The sequence below is a fragment of the Diuraphis noxia genome, unplaced genomic scaffold (assembly GCF_037042655.1).
Source record: "Diuraphis noxia isolate RWA-SAM2 unplaced genomic scaffold, SU_Dnox_SAM2 contig0004, whole genome shotgun sequence".
NCBI lineage: Eukaryota > Metazoa > Arthropoda > Insecta > Hemiptera > Aphididae > Diuraphis > Diuraphis noxia.
The window spans coordinates 32,631,178-32,653,499 of NW_028301714.1; the positions used below are offsets into that span (position 1 = coordinate 32,631,178).

General features: G+C 26.8%; 4 protein-coding genes across 5 annotated transcripts in view; 3 read left to right on the plus strand and 1 right to left on the minus strand.

Moving 5' to 3' along the window:
• Window positions 1-3,623, plus strand: part of dpy (fibrillin-like protein dumpy) — a 125,565-nt gene extending 121,942 nt beyond the window's left edge. For both annotated transcript variants that reach the window (XM_089227647.1, XM_089227648.1), the window contains 2 exons: window positions 799-976; window positions 2,140-3,623. In XM_089227647.1, the coding sequence (XP_089083773.1) occupies window positions 799-976; window positions 2,140-2,381 (420 nt within the window). In that variant the 3' untranslated portion in view covers window positions 2,382-3,623. The remainder of the gene's footprint in view (window positions 1-798; window positions 977-2,139) is intronic.
• A 2,574-nt stretch (window positions 3,624-6,197) lies between these two features.
• Window positions 6,198-13,455, minus strand: LOC107171383 (LMBR1 domain-containing protein 2 homolog). Its single transcript, XM_015521621.2, has 12 exons — window positions 13,263-13,455; window positions 12,909-13,072; window positions 11,798-11,965; window positions 11,166-11,376; window positions 10,913-11,089; window positions 9,248-9,422; window positions 8,826-9,007; window positions 8,619-8,752; window positions 8,454-8,559; window positions 7,028-7,229; window positions 6,868-6,963; window positions 6,198-6,800 (listed from the first exon to the last, which is right to left on the minus strand). The coding sequence occupies exons 1-12, from the start codon at window positions 13,452-13,454 to the stop codon at window positions 6,616-6,618; spliced, it is 1,992 nt and encodes a 663-aa protein (XP_015377107.2). The 5' UTR covers window position 13,455; the 3' UTR covers window positions 6,198-6,615.
• On the plus strand, window positions 9,658-10,914 carry Wdr92 (dynein axonemal assembly factor 10). The gene is given in 3 exon segments (XM_015521617.2): window positions 9,658-10,089; window positions 10,179-10,711; window positions 10,714-10,914. Coding segments are annotated over 3 exon segments (1,071 nt in total). The 5' UTR covers window positions 9,658-9,686; the 3' UTR covers window positions 10,849-10,914.
• Window positions 13,456-14,764: 1,309 nt separating the features above from the next.
• Window positions 14,765-18,474, plus strand: Irbp (Inverted repeat-binding protein). Its single transcript, XM_015521618.2, has 2 exons — window positions 14,765-14,918; window positions 16,178-18,474. Exon 2 carries the CDS (start codon window positions 16,198-16,200, stop codon window positions 17,824-17,826), a length of 1,629 nt encoding a protein of 542 aa, XP_015377104.1. The 5' UTR covers window positions 14,765-14,918; window positions 16,178-16,197; the 3' UTR covers window positions 17,827-18,474.
• The last annotated feature ends 3,848 nt before the right edge of the window (window positions 18,475-22,322 follow it).

The window sequence follows — 22,322 nt, forward strand, 5'->3', positions numbered from 1 at the left end:
ATTTTAATATTACATTCTTCAAAAATTACATCTTGAAAAAAAATATCATTAACTGTCTAAAAATCTAGTTTTAAAAAAAAAAAAAATAATATATGTGTTTACTATATGATCTGTAGTCTTACCTATTTAAAAATTCAAATCTTAAAGTATGAATAAGTGCATAATTAAAGAATGAGCACGCACTATAATGGTCTATATGGATTAAATCATATACCTAATTAACAATACGGTAAATCGTATGAAAGCAACACCGTCTGCAGGCGTAATGAAGAAACAATGATGACGAATGTTTCTTCGTAGGTAATCTATTGAATATTACCGACTCACATACTGACGACAAGACAACGTGGTAGGGCGAAACAATAACGATTTGTGCTCACGATCTACTATCCCCACTGTCATTATTACACGTCTAATATAACTATATTAGGAGGTAGGTGTATAGTACATATTGTGCCTTGATGTTCAGTCATATAACATTTTGATATCTTCTCACACGATTGCAGATTAAAAAAAAAATGGGTTTAATGTACCGACGAATAAAGAACTCGGTTTAAAAAAATTCACTGTTTTAAATATTTCTTTATTTCCTATTGATCTTTTACGAATGTTTAAAATATTTGTTTGGAGCGCACATGTTTTTATAGTTAACAAATCGACGTAACAAAAGAAGTGTAAGGACCGATGATGTTTCGGGAGGAGTGAGCAGATCCCACCTTTGCTACTCTCTATAATATACAGCCCATATACGTTAATACGTTTCTGTGTATTAACTCATCGAACTGTCGTTGCTTGTAGGTAAATTGCCGCGGCTACAACGCCTTTGGAAGACGCAGAAGACGTGAAATATCCAAGAACGACGACGATGCCCTTGAGTCCGCCCAGCGAGGACAGCTGAGAGAAGAGATCACGATCGAATCGAACGCCATTTTAACGTTCGAACGCAGGGAAGAACGACTGATGGATCCGACTGAAGGTATGTTGTACAATAATTATTCCGTCTAGGTATTATAATATATATTACCAAATGATTACTATGCCGTTAGCATCGATGCGCAGATGGCGAGATCAAGAACGCGTCGACGGTTATATGATTTTTCAAAACAAATTCGTATACGCGCGTATTTTCTCCTCTCGTATAAGTACTCCGACTTCGTTGACGTCATCGACGATAAGCGTTGATATCCTACTACGTTTGACCTACTACCTACTCTCGTTTGCTTTTACTTTCCCCGACCTGGCCTATTACCTTTTCAGGCTGTATAGGTAATAGGTATTATTCATAATCTATAATATTATGTCATAAGCCGGTACAGGCGTGTGGCAGACAGTACATGCGCTAAAATATTTGTGCATGGCTTTGGAGTTGGTATCAGAACCAAAATATTATTACAATATTCTTACATAATATTATATCGTATATACCTACCATATTTTACTTAATTACCGATATTGATATGATTATTAATAAAAATAATATTCCCAACCGTTTGTAGTATTTGTACCTACGCCGTTTTATACTTAACAATCCGTTTTGTTACATTTAATTTTAAAATTCAAAGTCTAATTAAAATGAGATTTAACGATATTAGTTGAAAACAACTGTTTTTACTTTTTAACCAATTTTTTTATCCACTGGTTTTTTTTATACTTGGTGAAAGTTTAAGGTTAATAATAGTGTTCGACAGACCAATGAATATTAAATATTATTACAGAAAATAATAAATACAAATATTGTAATCTAATGTTTACCAATTTACCATTTGCTTATACAAATCAGCATAATTTAAAACAAAATATCTCAGTAGGCCCTAGGCAGTCGTTAACATATAGGTGCTGTATAAAAATATGCCTTACAAATAATAAAAAATATTTGAAATTTAAATAAAATAAAATAAAAAAACAAAATGTTGTCAATCATTTTTTTTTTATTTTATCTGCGACTCAAGTCCATGCATAACATATAATGCATTATATAGAACGACCGCCATACCCATTTCAATATTTCATTGAAAAACATTTTGATAGGGTGGAAGGCTACTATCCGTTATGAAATTTTGTCTCGCGATAACTAAATTTATTGGTGCCTATGAGTGTGTACTAAAATTATTCATTTTTTTGTTACCCCTACCTTTTTAGCTCCAATCATTCAGCCCGCCGAGGACATTTGTGTGTCAGTCATCGGACTTATAGTGGCCCTTGTCATCACGGCCCTGCTAGCGCTGGTGGCTGTGGCCGTGGCTGTTTCTTGTTGGCTGATGGCCTACAGGAGAACGCCAAACGTCAACGGTCCACTGCCGCATCCTACCCAAGTGCCGAATCCGATGTTCATGAATCATGACCGGACGTCTTCCGAACCGTCGCCGGATTACCTGACATGATGAAATCAACGAAGACTAAGACGACGACAACGATATTATATGTTATTTTGTCGTCATTTATTCATTTATACGACTACCTATAATTTTATAAAAAATCAATTTGTCATACCTTAACACCACCTCCCCCCCCCACCCACATAACAGTCGGGTCGTAAGCGCCTAACACATTTTATTATTATTATTTTATAAATGCCTATATACTGTTTTACGACTGTTATTCGTTTGCCATGTTTTGCGCTCAACAAAAGTATCACGGGCCTTTAATTAGCTGCAGACACTCGCCGTTCAAATTATAAAATAATAAATATTAGACATTTAAGAAGTACACATCGTAATGATAATATTATAGACATTGGGATGGAAAAAGGTTAAGGAAAGAATACTTACTTATTTGATAATGTAACGAGACGACGAGTGTTCCCCGATTAAAGGCCTTTCAGTGAACTAGACGCGATATAATTAGTCAAAACTACTCAATTAAAACGTAAATAATTATTTCTAACGTACATAATATTATTATTCATGTTTTAATTGTTGTATGGACATCTCTTCCGAACGCTTACACGGCGCGTTTTGTAGCTTAATTAAATAGGTATCTCACGCAGACATAAGCCATTGTTAAAAAAATATATGCTATACATTTATTCACAATCCGATGACGTGTTGTGCGATACATTTCTTCGAATGGGTGACGTTTGAAGTCGTAAGCTTTCGGAAGACTTGTTCACTTTTAGTTTTAAGGTATATGTGAGTGTATGTAATATATTAGAATTAAATTTGTATAATCATTTAACATTTTAATCGAATGTTGTGTATGAAAGTGTGATATATGAATAACTATTAATTTATTAACAAAATAAATAATTTAAAAAAAAAAAATTAACTTCCTAAATAAACATATTATTTTCAGTCATTAGAAAATCGTTAAAAATGACTAATTATATATATATATATATTACTCCTACTTAAATCAAAACTGTTAAGTATTCTTTTCCAGTCATTAATTAACAAATTTAGGCTTTAGAATAAATTTATATATTGTAGTACCTAACTAGCAGTAAGTTCTGTTTAAGATTGTCTTTTATTGAATTAAAATATTATAACATTTTAACTTAATACTTCAGTATTGCATTTTACAAACATCATAATGTAACAGTTATTTTTTTTTAGAAATTTAAAATTAGATATTTAGAATTCAATACTGTGTGATAATTATTAAACGAAAATTATGCTTTTTTAAAACTTTTTGTTTATCATTTTTGTCCTTTACATCAGTATAATGGTTCTAAACCGATGTGTCGCAAATTATCGTGTGTTCGTCGCTAAAAAAAATTATTTTATTTCTTTAGTTATGAGTATTTTTAATTTACGCAAAAAAAAGTTGAGCTATTCTAAAAAAATGCAGATATTATTCTTATTAATAAGTTTCATAATATATTGATTCTATTCTTTAAACTTTCAAAACTAAAAGTCAATTGCTGATCGTAAGTTTGCAATTTTATGCGCTTGTAAGACTATGACAATAAGTGCGTGTGTAGCATCCTCTAAAGTATCGATCAATTTCAAATAATTTTCATTGTCAGTTTATAATATAAAATCGTTTCAAAAATAACAGAGGAATGTAAAGGAGTCATTCGCGAGCACATTCGCCGATTTTGGTAGAACTTAAGCGTTTAGAATGATGTTTAGATCAATGGTCGTTAACTGGAGGGGCGTGGAAGGCAGAAAACTGGACCGTCAATATGAAATGTTGACAATATTGTCTTAAATTATTTTTTGCCTTCATATTAACTATCGTAAAAATATATTATAATACTATTTTAAAAAAGATTCGACTAAAATTTTTATCGTTGGACCTCATTTATTTGTTATTTTTAATTTTTTGGACTCCATTAGAAATGACTTGCCTACCACTTGTTTAGATATAAGTATAATCTCAGATTGCCTAGAAAATATAACGTTCAAATGTCATGACTCGTGATGAATAGAAACACCAAAAATGATTGCTATAAGATGTCAGCAATAGCCTAGCATCACTGCAATAATCTTATCACTAATTAAAGGTTATTATATCGTTTCAGAATTTGTCTACTTTACACTGCAATAGTTTTAAAGTTGAGGTTTATATTCTCTGTATGGCTCGTGTTAGATTCCGTTTTCGTCCTGGTTGCCTGAAAATATAAACTTATAAAGTCCAACTGTATTAAAATAACAAAATATCAATAGTAATAATAATTTATTACGCATCCATGTGTATTAGGATTTTCAAACTTGTTAGAGCATTATCACTAGTATCATTAACAATTCATATAAATTTATAAAGAAATTATTCAAAATAAATGTTGAATGTGCGCTTATATAATATTACGAAAACTTACAATGATAATTAAATCTTGATAATATTGTGTGATTAGCAAATTATGTACTAGGTAACTAATAAGTTATTTGCATATTTCGAATATTAAAATTTCACTTTTTCTATCATTATCTATTTCAATCAGACATTTTGCACAACTCTGGTTTAGTGTACTTTTTGTATACAATACCTTCTCTATTTTTATAATGCATATTTGAATGAACTGTCGCCGTATATAGTTCTTATGAAGAAGTAACAATTGGCATATTTTGTTTTCTACATCTTAGAAGTGCATATATATTACTATACGTCATACATCAATATATGCTCACTTGGTCAGTAAATTATATAAAAAACAAAAAAAAATAAAAATATTATTTAAAACAAAATAAATGTTATATCTTTTGTCAAGCCCTGTTACACCCTGTATGGCTGTCAGGTTGTATATAAACACATTCTGTTCAATTAAATACACAGTGGATATAATGAATCATTGTGAAAACCCAACTCAATCTTAATAACACGCAACTTCTTCAGTTTTGAATGATCTTAACACTATACAGGCCTTTTTTGTTTTTACGTCTTACAAGTGCAAACCTAACAGCAAATTAACAATCAGCAACTCACATAAGGATTTGTCAATCTAAAAATTTGAATGAATTGACCTGTTGACCTGTCATGAAACTTGAAGGTAAGAACATTATCTATGTTTGTATGTGGTTTATTTATTTTTTAAGACAGTTGAATTTTTAGCAAGTTTTTTTTAGCATTTTTTTTATCGTAAATTAAAATGGCAAAATGTTAATATTTAATTGGTACTCAAAATAAATAAGAAAACAAAACACTGGCATTTGTTGTTTCTGTCCTACAAGTGTGTAACATAGCAAGTTTATGTTCACGTGTAACTTTGTTAGTTTAAAAATTAGAGTGAATCAATATCTTATGAAACTTTATGGTAAGAAAACTATCTGTGTTTGTATCTGGGGTTTTTACAATAATTTAGTTTTTAAGCGAGTTATTAGAATTTTTAATTTATGCTATATAATATACAGTATATTAAACTGTAAAAACCCCAGATACAAACACAGATGATTTTCTTACCATAAAGTTTCATAAGATATTGATTCACTCCAATTTTTAAACTAACAAAGTTACACGTGAACATAAACTTGCTATGTTACACACTTGTAGGACAGAAACAACAAATGCCAGTGTTTTGTTTTCTTATTTATTTTGAGTACCAATTAAATATTAACATTTTGCCATTTTAATTTACGATAAAAAAAATTCTGTTAATCTTGAACACAATTCAAAAACCATAAAAATAAAAATATAAAAACAGTAAAAACTATAGATCAAAACACAATTTTTTTTTAATCTAATATATTTTATTAAAAACATATATTTACATATTTTTATAGTATAATATATGTAATAAACTAATAAATATTATAATTGTTTAAAAATGTTATCAAAAAAAAAATAAATAAAAATACATTTAAAATAAAAATTACTTTAATCTTAACACATTCAAATCCAACTACTAAATTGTAAATATGCGACACACATTGTACATAATTTATGCATTGAAAAGTGTTCCTTATTAAAGGTCATCATTTTAATTCAATTGGATACATTTTCATTGAAATCATATATAAAAAAAAAAATGAAATTCTTAGGAATAATGAATTTATACATTTTTTTTTTCACTGCACAGAATTATGAAAATGAAATAAATATGGCGCTGTCCATTAGTGAGACAAGTTTATCAGTCCTTAGTGCATACCATATTTACAGTTCAGTGAATTCAACATACAGAAAATATTTATATCAATGCAAAGAAATAATAGAAACATGAAATAATTTTTTCATCAAAAATTATAAATCACTAAATATATTCCTCGGTGGTACCCAAGTACTGTTAGGTCTTGTACTCACAATGGGCAACTGTCTTTCTACTTCAGAAGTATCATTTGTACTATAACTATGATAGGATCGATCAATGGGATCAGCATTATCCAATAAGTATGATTTCATGTTGTCTTTTCGAGATGGTGGAACTCCTAATAATTCATTATTGATTATTATGGTTGTAAACTTTATGAAATAATAACATTATGCTATACATACTTTCCTCGACATCTTCATTTGTATTTGGTATAGATCTTTCTCTATATTTACGACGCATTTCGTTACCTCGTATTTTACGTTCACGCCTTTCTTTTTCTAAATTCAAAATAAACAATTTGAGCATCAAATAATATCTTTTAGTAGAATATTGACAATATACCTCGTACAACTAGTAAACGGCCTTCTTGAATGTAATCGGTCACCAAATCATCATCTTCTAAAAACTGAGGAAATCCTAATATGGATAATATTCTCGTTCCCACATTAAAATAAGTTGCTAAACATACAGCAAGTATGAGGGTTGGAAAGTATACATTGAAACCATCACTAATTATTGTAATAACATCCATATGACCCATTATCTAAAATTAAAATAACTCAAGTAAGGTAAAAAAAGTATTTAAATTATTGGTATCCAGTCAAAAAAACAAATGAAAAACTGTGAGCATAACAACCTTGAGTAGCATAAATTAATAAGAGAAAAAACAAAATAGGTTAGAGAATTTCTTAGTTATAAGTAAAAAAAAACTATTATTTTTTTTACTTAATAGCACATCATGCATGCATGTTATCTTGATTTTACAAACATACATACAAAATAGCAAAAACTTTCTTGCGTGGATAAGAAACGAGAAGGATGCAGTCATAACTAAGAATTTTTTTAGTATAAAGAGAAGAACATTTACTATGTAACATAATTTTAAAATCGTGCATATTACAAATAAATCAAAGTTATTCAAATTTTAAATAATGCATTTTTAAACAATAAGAACTTTTTCATGTTTGTGATATCAGAAAAATAAAAACGGTGCTGCACAGTAAATGTTCTCTACTTTATAGCATGAAAATGTTATTTCTTAGTTATGACTTTATGACTGTAACCTTATCAATTCTTTCCTGCTTAAAACAATTTTTTTTTATATCATTCTTTTTTAAGATGAAGACAACACATGTGGATGTGACATCCTCTTAAGTATAAATAGTGTGAAGAAAGGAATTTTTCATTCAGTTAACTTGTTGATCACAAGTTATATGTAATTGTCAAATGATAAATGTTGGTGACTGATGTTTCCCATAGAAATGGTTGATCATTATTACCATGCCCCACAAGACCACCAGTTACTATAAATAAATATTTTTTACATCATTAATTTTACCATGGCACCATAAATAATACACTAAAAAAGTACAGTAGCGTAGCGGGAATCATTTTTTGATGTAATAAACATATTTAATTTATTTTTTTAAATGTTTTTTTCTCTATTCCATAGTATATATAAATTTGAGATGACACTAAAAAATATACACAGCTTAATCATAATATATATCAAGTGATCACTGGCGGTCATATGGCAGTCAACATATAAATAAAATAATATGCTATATTTTTAAACATTAAAAAACTGTTAAGTTAGATAAACAAATAAGTATTGAGGAATTACTAACATATTATGCTATAGCCTTCTAACTTGTTTTAAAATTTGATATGATTATCATTCATTTTTTCTCTAATATTTAATTATTATCCACATCATTATTCTTTTACAATTTTAGTCTATACCCAAATCAAATTTATAAATTTTTACCTGAGTATAATCAGTTTCAAGAATACGACTTTTTATCACATGACTATCCATGTGAATAAGTCCAAGGAAATTTAAACACATTGGTGATGTTAGACGACTCAATAGCCTATAATGGGAATATTTAATGAGTGTAGTTCAAATAAATTCAACCAGGAAAATACTTACAATCCAAAAAAAATTAAACTGCTTTCAGTGGTTTGATGGTTTGGTGCTAGATAGTATATGTTAAGCAATTTTATCTTAAATATTGTTGAATATGTACAATATGCCAAATAAGCAATGGACAATGTAGATAACACCTGATAATAACAATTTGGTGGCAATTAAAGAACAAATTTACACAATCTCAAATGGAAGTTATTTTTATATTACCTGTATCATAACATAATCATTATTTTGTTTTGCCACATTGACCATGAGAGCAAAAATAGAGAGCACTGGTTGCTTTTTGAAAAATGTCATTTCAGACCACACAATCATAACTGATAATATGCCAGTAATCACCGATAAAGCTTGAAGCATCATAGGATGTAAACGACACCACCAATACCACTCTGAAAATTAACAAATTTAATACTATGCATAAAATATACAATTATGTATGACTTGATTATAGTAATAAGTTATTTATTGAAATAAAATAATCCATAGTTTTATATGCTTTTGGTATAAGATAAATAATAATTTTAATATGTACATTGTACATAGATAAATTTAAAAATAAATTGTTCAACAAGAGATATAAATAATTAATAAATAATAATTAACAACAAATTTAAACTTATTTGACTCACCGATTGTTGATGTATCTGCATAATTATTGAATTTTGATGGTGTATTGAACATTTTTTTAAACTTCCGATCTCTAGATGTCATATTTGAATTAATGTCTTCTAAGAAAATAGCTTTTTCTAGCATTAGGCTACCCTGTGTCTCAGTACGATGATACATATGCACAGCAACAATTAACTAAAACAATGTATATTCAACATATAATTTCTGTGATGTGTATATATAACAATTTTTTTTTTCATACAAATTTATTTTATTTTAACCTGATAACTAAATAGGTACACAAATCTGATATCTACTAGCAATATTATATTATATCCTTAAAGGTGCTTCATTGATGTCTCATACAATTCATAAGTAACCATAGCAACAATATTTACACATCACTCATTATAGTTTCTTCTTGAACATTTTACTCAAATGTAATCAAAAGTTAGAAAAATGAGTACATTAAGCAAGTCTCAGATTATTATTCACAGGGAAAAATCTGTTAATTATCAGTTGAAAGATTGCCATTGGATTCACAACTCGGCCAAGTTCACAGCTGTTGGAGGCAAACCAAACTTGAAAGGTGTTATAAATATTTATGCATTGGATGAAAATGACATTCAAACCATTCAAGAGTATGAGAAATCAGTTGCCATTGAATGTGCCACTTTTCAGTCAAGTTCTATCGATAAAAGGCACTTGGCAGTTGGAAACTATGAAGGCAATTTAGAGATTGTAGACTTAGAGTATTCAGCTAAGTCACTTTATTCTGTAAAAGCTCACCAAGGCCTTATATATTGTATTGATGGTATTGGTGGGCTTGGAATTGGATGTGGAGCTCCTGAATTAGTGACAGGTATTATCATTATAATAATTGTATTATACTTATAGTTTATTATTAATTTAAACTGTATTTTTGCTGATTAATGAAAATAACTGTTTAAGGTGGGAAGGATGGTTCAGTGAAAATATGGGATCCAAGAGAAAAACTGCCAGTTGCAAAAATGGAAACAGCAATAGGTGCTACTAAGCGAGATTGTTGGACAGTAGCATTTGGAAATGCTTACAATTCAGAAGAACGAATTGTTTGTGCTGGTTATGATAATGGAGACATAAAAATGTTAGACTTAAGAGCAATGGCATTACGCTGGGAAACCAATGTAACAAATGGAGTTTGTAGTTTAGAATTTGATAGAAGAGACATTCAAATGAATAAACTAATAGCCACAACAATTGAATCACATTTTTATGTATTTGATATTAAAGTTCAACATCCTACAAAAGGGTTTGGTTACATAAAAAATAGTGTACACAAACATACTATTTGGACTGTCAGACATCTACCACAACATCGAGAAATTTTTACCACTACTGGAGGAAATGGTTCAATATACTTATGGAAATATATATATCCTGAAGATAGATATAAAACTGAATCTGATGGTGACAAGATAACAAATCCAGGAAAATTACAACTGAGATTCAAAATCAGTTAATATCAACACAACCAATCAATAATTTTCGATGGTGTCCCAGCAAATTAGGTCTAGCACTGTGTACATCATTTGATCAAAACATTAGGCTATTAATTCTCACAAAACTTAACTTGTATTAAGGTTATCATTATCATTAATTTTATTATTATTTTTTTAATATATAATATTTTTCACTTGTATTACTTGTTTATGAAGTCGAGTTAGCATGCCAATTGAAGGAGGTGTTGAATGATTCCTTGAATTAGACCGCACATTTTTCAAAAAATCTCTTTGATCTTCAGGAACTTTTTTCAAAATTATTTGAAAACAATCATACAATGCATCATTTGGACTCATACTGATACTAACACTTTTAATCGACTAATGAAAGAATTCCAAATTTTATTTAGTTTTTCGCATTTTATACAAAACAATATAATATATAAGAAATAAGTACTTCAAGAACGTCTTCTAAAGCTCCTTCAGATTCTAACTTCTCTGTATTGAGTTTTGACAGTTTGAAGTATACTTTTCTCAATGTATAATCAATTTGACTAGATCGCCATAATTCTCTTGGAATGTCCACTAATGCAATACCCAACAATAATATCAATAAAAACAATCCCCATGTATTGCTAGCAGATGATGCGATAGCTTTTAATTTTTGCCTAAAAAAAATTTAAAAATAATATTTTAATATTGATAGTTATTCAAATAACAAAATAAATTTTCTAAAATTTTGAAATAGCTAAGTTTAACCAAGGCTTACAGTGTGTAGATAACATTTATTTTGTGTTTAAATTAAGTTTAAAAAAACTTAAAAAGGAAATTGAAATTTGCAAGACAAATAATGCACACCTATGTATTTATCTAATAACTTATAGTTACATTTTAAATCATAATTTTATTAAACTTAAATTATGAATAATTTGAAGTTAAAATATCATTGGAAAATTACATTCAATGATATTATAAATATAATAATTAGTAATAATTTTAATATTTATTACTTTTTTAATTTACATAATACTCTTGTTATTTATAGTTCCATACCATCTAATATCTATAAAATTATTATATTAAACTTACCAATCTAAATGCACTCCTGGCTTAAGAGCAATGTAAATTATAAGTATTGTAACAATTAACAATAATGTACTATAATAGAGTGTATTGCTTTTAATAGCATTTTTTAATTTGTCCTTCAATGTAAATTCTCCAGATTTCACATAGTATTGCATAACTGGCATAATAAACCTAAACATATATAATTTTAAATAACAATATGCACTATACATTTTTAAAATAAAATTATATTAAGAAAAAATAATATATAACAATTGAAATAGAATAACAGTAATAAATACAATAAAAGCGAGATCAGTGGAATTTCACTAATTTAAGACACTTTGATACACATTAAGTGTTTCAGAGGAATATCTATAATTTGGAAATAATTCTTATTGTAACTATTAAGAGGAAATTAGTAAAGATTAACTGTAATTTTTATCCAAGAAAAATAAACTAAGAATAGCAAACCTGATCTTGCCAAGTTTATTTAGTCAAGCTGTATTGATTAATTGACTAATAACTAAATAATGTGAATGAGTTTAATCCAGTGTTTTTTTAGCAAACTTTCTCGGTATTTAGTTTTAATTGAGGTTTTAATTTTTAGTAACAATTCAAATAATATGAAAATTCTGCGTAAAGCAGAAGTTTCAAACTTTAATAATAATTTTTATGATAGCTGATGAAGCTTGCCTAATTTTAAAAAATTGGCTAAAATTGCTTAGATTAGTATTACTATTATGAATATCTATGTGATAGTAATAAAAATAATATTTGGTACAAATCCTCCTAAAATCATACTCTTAGTTTACATTTTTTTTTTTAAATATTATAATGACATTGAATATGTTATTTTTTCAGTTAAAATATAATAGTTTAATTTTATTGTTTCAATACTTTTGATTAATTTTCAAAATATATAGGTATATGCTATTAGTATAGTATTTTAAGAGTTTAATAATATCTTTGTTAATAACCACATTCCACAATGAATTTTGTTATATGTGTTTATCAAGCAATTAAACAGCAAAATAAGAAAATATAAAGTATTTAAAATTATTAAACTCGTTATTAAATGTTCAGCATACCTATCCATAATTTATTGTAACTTATATGGTGTACGATTACATACCATGTTAGGAATTGGGAAGTCCAATAAACAACTCTCCACATTTTTGGTAACGTAGATTCTGGCACATAACTCCAGGGTTTATTACAGGCTGATAATTCATGACTAGAATTTGTAGTATTATTGTTATAATTATATGCATCTTGAACACATTTACGATAAGCTGCCTAGAATTCAATATAATGATCATGTATTAAATGTTCAAATATTAGTCACCTATTTAAATACTATATAAAAATATATCTTTTAGTCAGAAAAATATTTTGGTAATAGAAATAAAATTGAACGAATATTTATTAATTTAAAAGTAGATATAACACTGTATAATTTTATGTTTATAATAATCTAAGAACTTACCAAAGATATATCGATGGGAAGAACGAAGATAATTAAAAGAGAAAAATACCAAGCAATGAGTACAGCTATTGTAACGACAATATTTTGAGTTTTCCAATTGCCATAACGGTTAAGTAGCACCGTAGTTAAAATAAAAGCAAATATAACTTCAGCGCTAAATATTCCTACTGTCATTTTAACTAATCTAATCATCTATTTGACAATTTATTTTCTGCATCAGATTGCATCTTTTGTAATTTTTCTAATGTCATGGATTTTAATGGCATTAATTTGGGTTTACATAGTATCAGTTGTAGAGATTCCCTGTGATGTAATAATCCAACTTTTGGTACAAAATGTTTTATTGATATGGAATTTTTTAAAACTGTTGTATTATTTTCCACTGGTGGTTCAGAAGATGTTTTGTCATCCTGCATACCAACTAAAATTCAAACAAATATATTATACAACTATAAGGTCTGTCCAAAGTTAAACCAACATTGGTCAATATTTATTACATAAGCCAAGGATAATCTTTTGGAATATTAAATAAATAAGTTAATTATTGCTAGAAAAACTTATTCTTAAAAAAATATAGTACAATGTGAAAAAATTTACTCATTACAATTCACAGTGCTAACACAGTTAGCAACGAATTGATTTTTTTTGGAATTCTAAATGAATAAATTTAAAAGTGGCTGACAATAGGCAAAAAAAAAATAATACTTCATTGATATTAAAAAAACATCGTCAACTTACCGAATTATAATGATTAACAAACTGAATCTGTTAACAGACGACAAAACTATAAATCAAGCAGGCATTAAGTTTGTGAATAGGACTGCTTCAAACTACTTAGTCCTCCTCAATTGAAAATACAAAAATGCATTATTTTTTTAATCCTTTGATTTCGTAGATATTAGATAAATTCAAATTGTATTGAAGTTTAAAAAAAAAAATTATAATCGTCAGTCAAAGTAGTCATACATCGGGATCGGGTTAAACAGACAACAAATAACAACAATATCAAAGAACAATGATAAAATATTAATTATTATTACATTCTTATCTATAGACAAATTTTGTGACTACCACATTGTAAATACTAAAGTTATTAGGAAAGTAGGAAGCCGTTTTTCCGTTTTGTTAGTTTTCCGTATGACACAATTAAGTGTTGGCGTTTGAACTTTTAAATGATTTAAAAACTAAGAATATACAACTATGAAAGTATCAACATGTCCTAAACACTCAAGTCCTACACGGTTACGATTTTACTTGGAAATTCCTAATTTTTATTATATTATACTAATTACAACATAACATAATAGGTAATGCATAAAGTTGGCAGTATAATTTGCCAAGTTTGATAAAAGAGTCCTGGTAGAGCAGCAATGCTGCAGTATTAAAATTGATAAAATCAAAAAGTTAATTTTTTTTCTTATCACTTGGGAGAACTGGGATATCACCAATTATCCAATATCCATGATAAACGACAAACGTTAATATTGATATATATTTTTTGATATTCAGGTTTTTTCTTTTCTAAAATTATTTTGTATATTTCAAATATTTCAATATTGAATATTCGTAATTCTTATACCAATTAACATAAAGAGTTACTGAACTTTTATTGATTTGTCGTATTTGATCTCATGTTAGTATTAAAATTCTAAACAGGTATGTAGTATATGGTAGTATTTTACTTGTATCATGAATTCATGAATTATAATATTAACTTTCACCATGTTATATTTATCATAATACACACTACGATGTTAAATAATTCACAATTTTTCTCGAAACTAATAAAAGAATTCAAAATCAGGAAATTATTAAAAATAAAATTTTAAAACTTCAATTTTTGTAGTAAAATAAATTTTACAAAATGGCTATAGTCAATTTTTTTAAATTAATTAAATAAAAAACGTATTTTTAACTTTTTTATCGAAAAATTAAAATATGAAATAATTTTAGTTCCATCCCTATGAGTCTTATTACAAAACCAGAATTTTGATATCTCTTTTATTTCAGGAAATATTGCAAAGTGTAAATCCTTGCAGGTTTAATTTTTAAAAAAGACTTTCTTTTATGATCCAATATTAATTAATTGTAATAAAATATTTTTAATCTATAAGTAATCAAACAAGTTTATGTAAATATTTCAATATATTGATTAATAAATAATTGTAAAATGTACCTAACACATATCTCTTAATCACTAATCTCTGTAATGATAGTTATTGTACTGTTATGTCTTTTTAGTAGTAGCAAGTATAAGTTATAATCATTAAATAAATATTAATATAAGAAAATATAAAAAATAAATTGAATGTCAAAAGTGTAAGTATAAGTGTTAAATGTACACGTGATATGTTTACAGTAGGGAAAGGAACGGGAATCTCCAAACTTCAACTCTTGGGCAATTTTATATTGGCCCGCTAACTAAAACAAATAAACTATTAAAGAATAATTTATATTATTTTGTTTTTTGTTTATTTTTTTATATTGACCTTGAATAATGAAGTTTGAAGACCTCTGTCTTAACTGAATATGTCAAAAGGGGTTATAATTTTACTAAGAGAATGTGTTATAATTGCTTAAAAATCTATGATTGTGGTTTAAAATTCACAAATTATTGAATTGCAAACATACAATTTTTTAAATAATTATAAAATTATACAAAATTTAAAAATATATAGGAACTCATTGAAACATTTCTTTATTTTTAGATATCTTATTGTAGTTTTAGGTGGCAAATATTTGTTTTTAAATCTTGGTCCCACCATTTTTATAAACTCCTTATAGAAATTCAGAAAGAAAACTTGGTAGTGATTTAGTTCTACAGAAAACAAGATATTAGCATTTTTTCTTTTATAGTTAAAATATAGGTTTGTAATTGGTATCGTGTCTTACATTTATATTTTATTTGTTTTTAGATAATACATATTTCAATAAAATGGATGATTCATCAGATTCTCCAATTGTATGGGAGAGTGAATCTTTAGAAGAAGAAAAACAAAAATGGTTTATAAAACAACATATCATGTTTTTAATTGATGCTTCAAAACCAATGTTCAATACTTATAATGACACAACTTTTTTTGCAGCAAGTATTGCACTTTGCAAAAAAGTAGTTCTGAAACTTATTAAAGAGAGTAGAAATGATAAAATAGGTATATTGATATACGGTACTAACGACGAAAATATAAAATGTCCCAAGTATATTAATGTGTTATCCAAACCAATGAAACCTAATGTTCAATTAATTAAAATGCTTGATGATATACTTACTGCTAAACTTATTAAAACTGGACAAGGTATTCTTTCACCACTCTCTGATGCAGTATGGTATGGTAACTATCTTATAAAAAAATGTAGTGAAAATCAAAGCTGTAGTACTATTATGCTCATAACATGCAATGATCAACCTGATATAGGCGATTCTAAAAAACAATTCCATCTAAGAACAAGAATCGATGATGTGATTAAAAATAAAATTGATTTTAAGCTTATACCTATTGGTACAACATTTAACATGAATCTTTTCTATGAAGGTCTCCTTAAGAACTTCCACAGTATCTCCAAACCCATCAATGGGTTAGAAAGTATAGATGATATTATGTTTGAAATCAATGACAAATTGAAACATGGTAGAAGTGTATCTAAAATAAAATTCTTTGTTAATGAAAACTTTTATATATCTACTTCATTATACAGATTTTATACAAAATCAAAAATACCACCAAAAGTTAAGCTGGACAAAAGGACTAATAAACCATTAACTATTGATACTCAAGTATTTACATTAAACACTAATGAGTTAATGTATAAATCAGATCAAGCTAAATATTTGGTTACTGCAGAACAAAAAGTAATATTTAAAAATGAAGATATAGCAGTTCTGAAAAATGGTGTTATAGAACCTGGTATTAAATTACTTGGTTTTACAAACAAAGAAAATATTATGATATTGTATCATTTTAAAACTTCTATTTTTCTGCGCCCTAATAATTATATTGTAGAAGGTAGCACACGTATGTTTAATACTCTTCTTGAATGCTGCTTAGAAGAAAATAAATGTATAATGTGCTTCATAAAAATTCGGAAAGGAGGAAAAGTTCATTTATCTGCCCTGATACCTCAAGCTGAAATTATAAACGAAACTGGTACTCAAAGCCATCCTTCAGGATTTCATGTAATATTTTTGCCATTTCATGAATGTTTGAAACCAGTAAAACCAACAAAAGACTGTAAGTCGTTAGAGGATACTCAAATATCAATAGGTAAGAAAATTTGTGAAAGCATGCCCATCAATTATTATCCAGCACTGATTAAGAACCCTAAAATAAACTTTCATTGGGCGATGTTAGAAGCTATGGCATTAGAATCAGAAATACCAGAAATTTTAGACGAAACACTTCCAGCAAATGATGTTTTTGAAAAAAGTTTGAGTACAATAAAAAATGATATACACAAATATCTATTCTCCAGTAGTGAAAATCTGCCAAATCAATCAACCATAAAACCAAATTTTAGTAGTCAACGCGTTAGTGGAAAAGAAAGAAAAAGAAAAAACTTGCAATAATTAGAAGAAAACACAGTAATGATCAAGAAAGTTTGAAACATTTTAAAGTAGGAATCAATTATTTTTATAGCAACTACAGTACCTAAAGATTACAATACAGTTAAGATATTGTGATGTATGATAAAGTTTTTTTGTAGGTTCTTTTTATATTTGTATAAAATAATTAAATTAATATGTATTGTCTATTCTATAAACTATTAACATAAAAAAACTATTTTTATTTGTATTATTAAATGTATAGAAAGTGTATTATTCCTTTCCCACCATAAAGCTTGCATTTGTAAGAAATCATTATTTAAAAATATCTAAAATATGTTTTAATTGTATAATTTTTTCAACCAAATTCGATGTAATGATTATTTTTATTACATACCATTTTAAATATTTCGAACTAATAATACAAACTTATAGTACCTATAGTATAAATACTAAAAGAAGATGATATTAATATAATAATTTAAACTGTATAAAATATAATTTTTTGATTTAAAATCACTAGGTACTTACAGTACCAGTGGCATTTATTTTAGCATGTTCAACTAAATAATAGCTTTGTTATAGCTTATAGTTATAAAATAAAAAATGACTTGAAAATGTAATGTAAATCTAGTTACCGGTAAGTAATATAAAGTTTTTAAAACTGCTCAATTCATCCTCCATTTAAATTTTTGTACTAAAATTAGAAACAATTTTAAATTCCAACAATTATTTTTGAATTAAATGTTGACACTGTAAACAACAAAATTCAATATTTATTGTTCTGAGAGCTTTCAGTATTGTTTACTAAAACATTGAATAATTTTTAAAAAATCAAAATATTTATTTTATATATACTTTAATAGTAATAATTATTACCATATTACCATTATGGCTTAGTTTGAAACTATTAAATATACCTATCATTATTCATAATACAATATCACATAGTTATTTTATTTTATGATAAAACAGTGCATAATTCAAACTATAAATATAATAATTAACAAATGTAATAAGTGATGATATCATCACAATATTACAGATAATAAAACATAATAACATCATAATAATAATCGCAAAAATAATAATTGTAATAGTAATTGTGTAGGTACAACAATTACAGCCAACAACCAAGTGTATACTAATGGAATACTACATATTATTTTGTTAGTACCTATTTGAATGGATACAAATACCTGTCATTTGTCAATAAATTTCAATTTTATTACCCAACTAATATTTGACTGGTTTAACCAAAGTTCAATTTATTTAAACTTATATAAACTAGATTAAAAATAAAAAAATATTATATACTAATTATATTAAATATAGATGTATTAACATTTATTTTTAATTTAAATTTTTTCCATGGGCTTTTTTTCCGCGATTCAGGTAATAGATCAAAAATGAGAAATACGATTTTATCGGTCATGGTTGAACAGAAGCAAAAAAAAAATGTTAAATGTACTTCAAACGTGAACTAAGTAAAATTAATAAAAAATAAAATGAGAACGGGAGCCCGCAGGCAAATAAATTTCAAGAAACCCAAAAAATTATAAATATACTCAAAAAGTGAACTTTTATAAATTAATAAAAAAAAAATGAGAAGGGGTGACCTGAATCCAATGATATTATCATTGTATGCGAAAAATGATTCTCAGCGGAGACGATTTATCTGTCTAGGATATATTACAGATAATTAAAAATTTTCAAATCTTAGATCTAAAAAGAAATTTTTTATGAATTTTAAGCTTAAAATAATTTGCGAATTTTCGTGATTTCTACGTATCTTGTCAAAATTCAAACTTTCAATGCTTTTTGACTGCCATTGTATAAATATGTTAGGAGCCTTGTATTACATTTTAAATTCTTAAATATAAAAGGAAAAACTTTTGTGAATTGCTATCTAAGATAATTTAAACATTGCTGTAATTTTTACGTGTTTAGTCAAAATTTGAACTTTAAAAGCTTATAAAAAAAATCGTGCATATGTATTTTTAATATTTTTTTAACTGATATTATAACAGTGTGTTAGGTGTCATTAATTAAATTTTCAAATTTTATATTGATATTTGTAGAAAAAAAAAACGAAAAATTAAAATGTCAGTTAACAGCTCAAAACAAATCAAAATATTTTAGAAATTTTATCAAATATAGAAAATGTCTATATAAAAATTCAGTGAAAATATCAAGTATCTACGGTCATTTGAGTTACACAAAATTAAGAAAATCGCTAAATGAGAAATCTAGTGAAAATCCAATGTTGTTAAAATTTAGATTTCAAAAGCTCATAGAAATTTAATTTGATTTTCTGGTGGACATTTTTTTTGTGATAAAGATTGATTAACTTTTAAGGAATATTGTATTAAATTTTCAAGCTTTTCTACCCAAAAATATATTTTTATAAATACTAAATTTAAAAAAACTAATAATGATCGAAAATCACATATAACTATAAATAGTTCAACTAAAGTCGAATTTTTTTTTTTAATTGCTTAATGGATAGAATGGGTATACTTATATAAATATTCAGTGAAAATTGCATGTATCTATAGTAATTATTTGTTTTAAATTTACAACAAAAATCAAAATCGATTTTATCGAAAACTGTACGTTGTGCTTAAATTTCCTGTTTTTCCATTAATTTTTAGTTTGTTTATCCCGATTATTAAGAATTTTTTACTTTTGACTCCACAAAGTCTAAATAGAATCACTTTCTGATCGAACGATGTATTGAGGTAGAAATGGAAGCACTTAAATTTTAATGCCCCAAAACGTGGTAACATGACTAAAAAAAAAAAAACACAAATTATAGTAAAATCAATATATTTCTAGCTCGCTCAGAATCTAAAGTGTTAAAAAAAATATTGATTAGGTATAAATGAACACTATAATACACTGCAGTCTGTAATCTTCAAATTCTTTAACCGAAAAAATATTTTATAATGATTAATTTATTGAAAAATGATTATTTAGAGAGCTCCAGGTTACCAATGTTTAAAACAGAAATTTCAGAAACTTATCACGTTTAATGGATAATAAATTAAATGTGGAGTGGAGCACGGGAGCCCGCAGCAAATACATTTCAAGAAGCAATAAAAATTTTAAATGTTCTCAAAAAGTGAACTTTAATAAATTAATAAAAAAAAATGAGAAGGGGTGATCTGGCACCCGCAGGCAAACGCATTTCAAGAAGCAAAACATAAAAATTTTGAAAAATATATAGATTATAAATTTTGTACCCCTAACCTAACCTAACCTTACACTGCAGTCTTTAATCTTCAAATTTTTTAACCGAAAAAATATTTTATAATGATTAATTTATTGAAAATCGATTATTTAGACTATTTAGAGAGATCCAGGTTACCTATCTCATTTCATTATTGCCCGATGCCTTGCAATGAACAGATTGTATACAAGAGCATCGTTGATACAAAAGTAGTATTATAATATATACCTAGGTATCTACGGATTTCTCTTATTGATTTAGTACAATATAATCCATGGCGATTGTCAAAGTCGTCGCGGAAGACGCAGTCGATTAAAGATTCTAACATTTCAATTAGATAGCAAAGTAGACATGAACGAAAAACATCCTGTTTTCCGTTTAATCTTTTTTTTTATAAATCACATTATATTTAGACTTCAATTCAGCAGTATCTGATGCGTTTCCATTTCAGCGTCGGAATGCATACACGTCGCGGACTCTAACAAAGCCCAAAATAATTGATATTTAAGGTAAGTTTGTTTTAATACCAATTCTTTTACGGCTTAATATTATAGAAGAATTGAGGTACACGTTCGTACACTTTTACAATGGTGATGTTTGCAAAGAGTTCTTCACCTATGCATTTGAAACTAAAAACTACAATAGGCACTTTAAACATACTTTAAACATACTTTATATTGTTACTTTTTCAAATATAATAAAATATTCCCTTGAACCCAAAAAGTCAGACTTATTATGGCCTTTTACAATTTTTTAAGTAAATGCAAGGCTGCCATATTTTGATATGTGGCGTTATTGCATACAGAAATTGATTTTCAGACATACCAAAATATGGCAGTATTGAATTTAAGCTATGTTTATTTTTGTGTCATATATCCAATTATGGCAGTATTGAACTTTCAATTATTAATGAATAATAAAATATTATTAACTGTTAGTTTTTTTGAAATTTGATTAAAATTGTTGTGTTATAATTTATAATTGTACAGGTAATATATATAAGGATGAAAATTAATCATTTAATAGTTTTAGTTGTAGTTGTAAATAATTTTCTATAAAACACTAAATAAAAAATAAAATACTACTTGTCTTTAAGCCAATAAGCTTTTTTTTATGTATCAAAGTAACAAATAATATGACAAATTAAAAAAATATATAGTCTAAACTGACATTGACTATACAATTATCAAATGCTTTTGAACAACAAGAGTACAAGAGTATAACATTATGTACGAATTTGAATAATTTATTATTATTTTAATAATATAGGTAATACCTACTTGTTTGA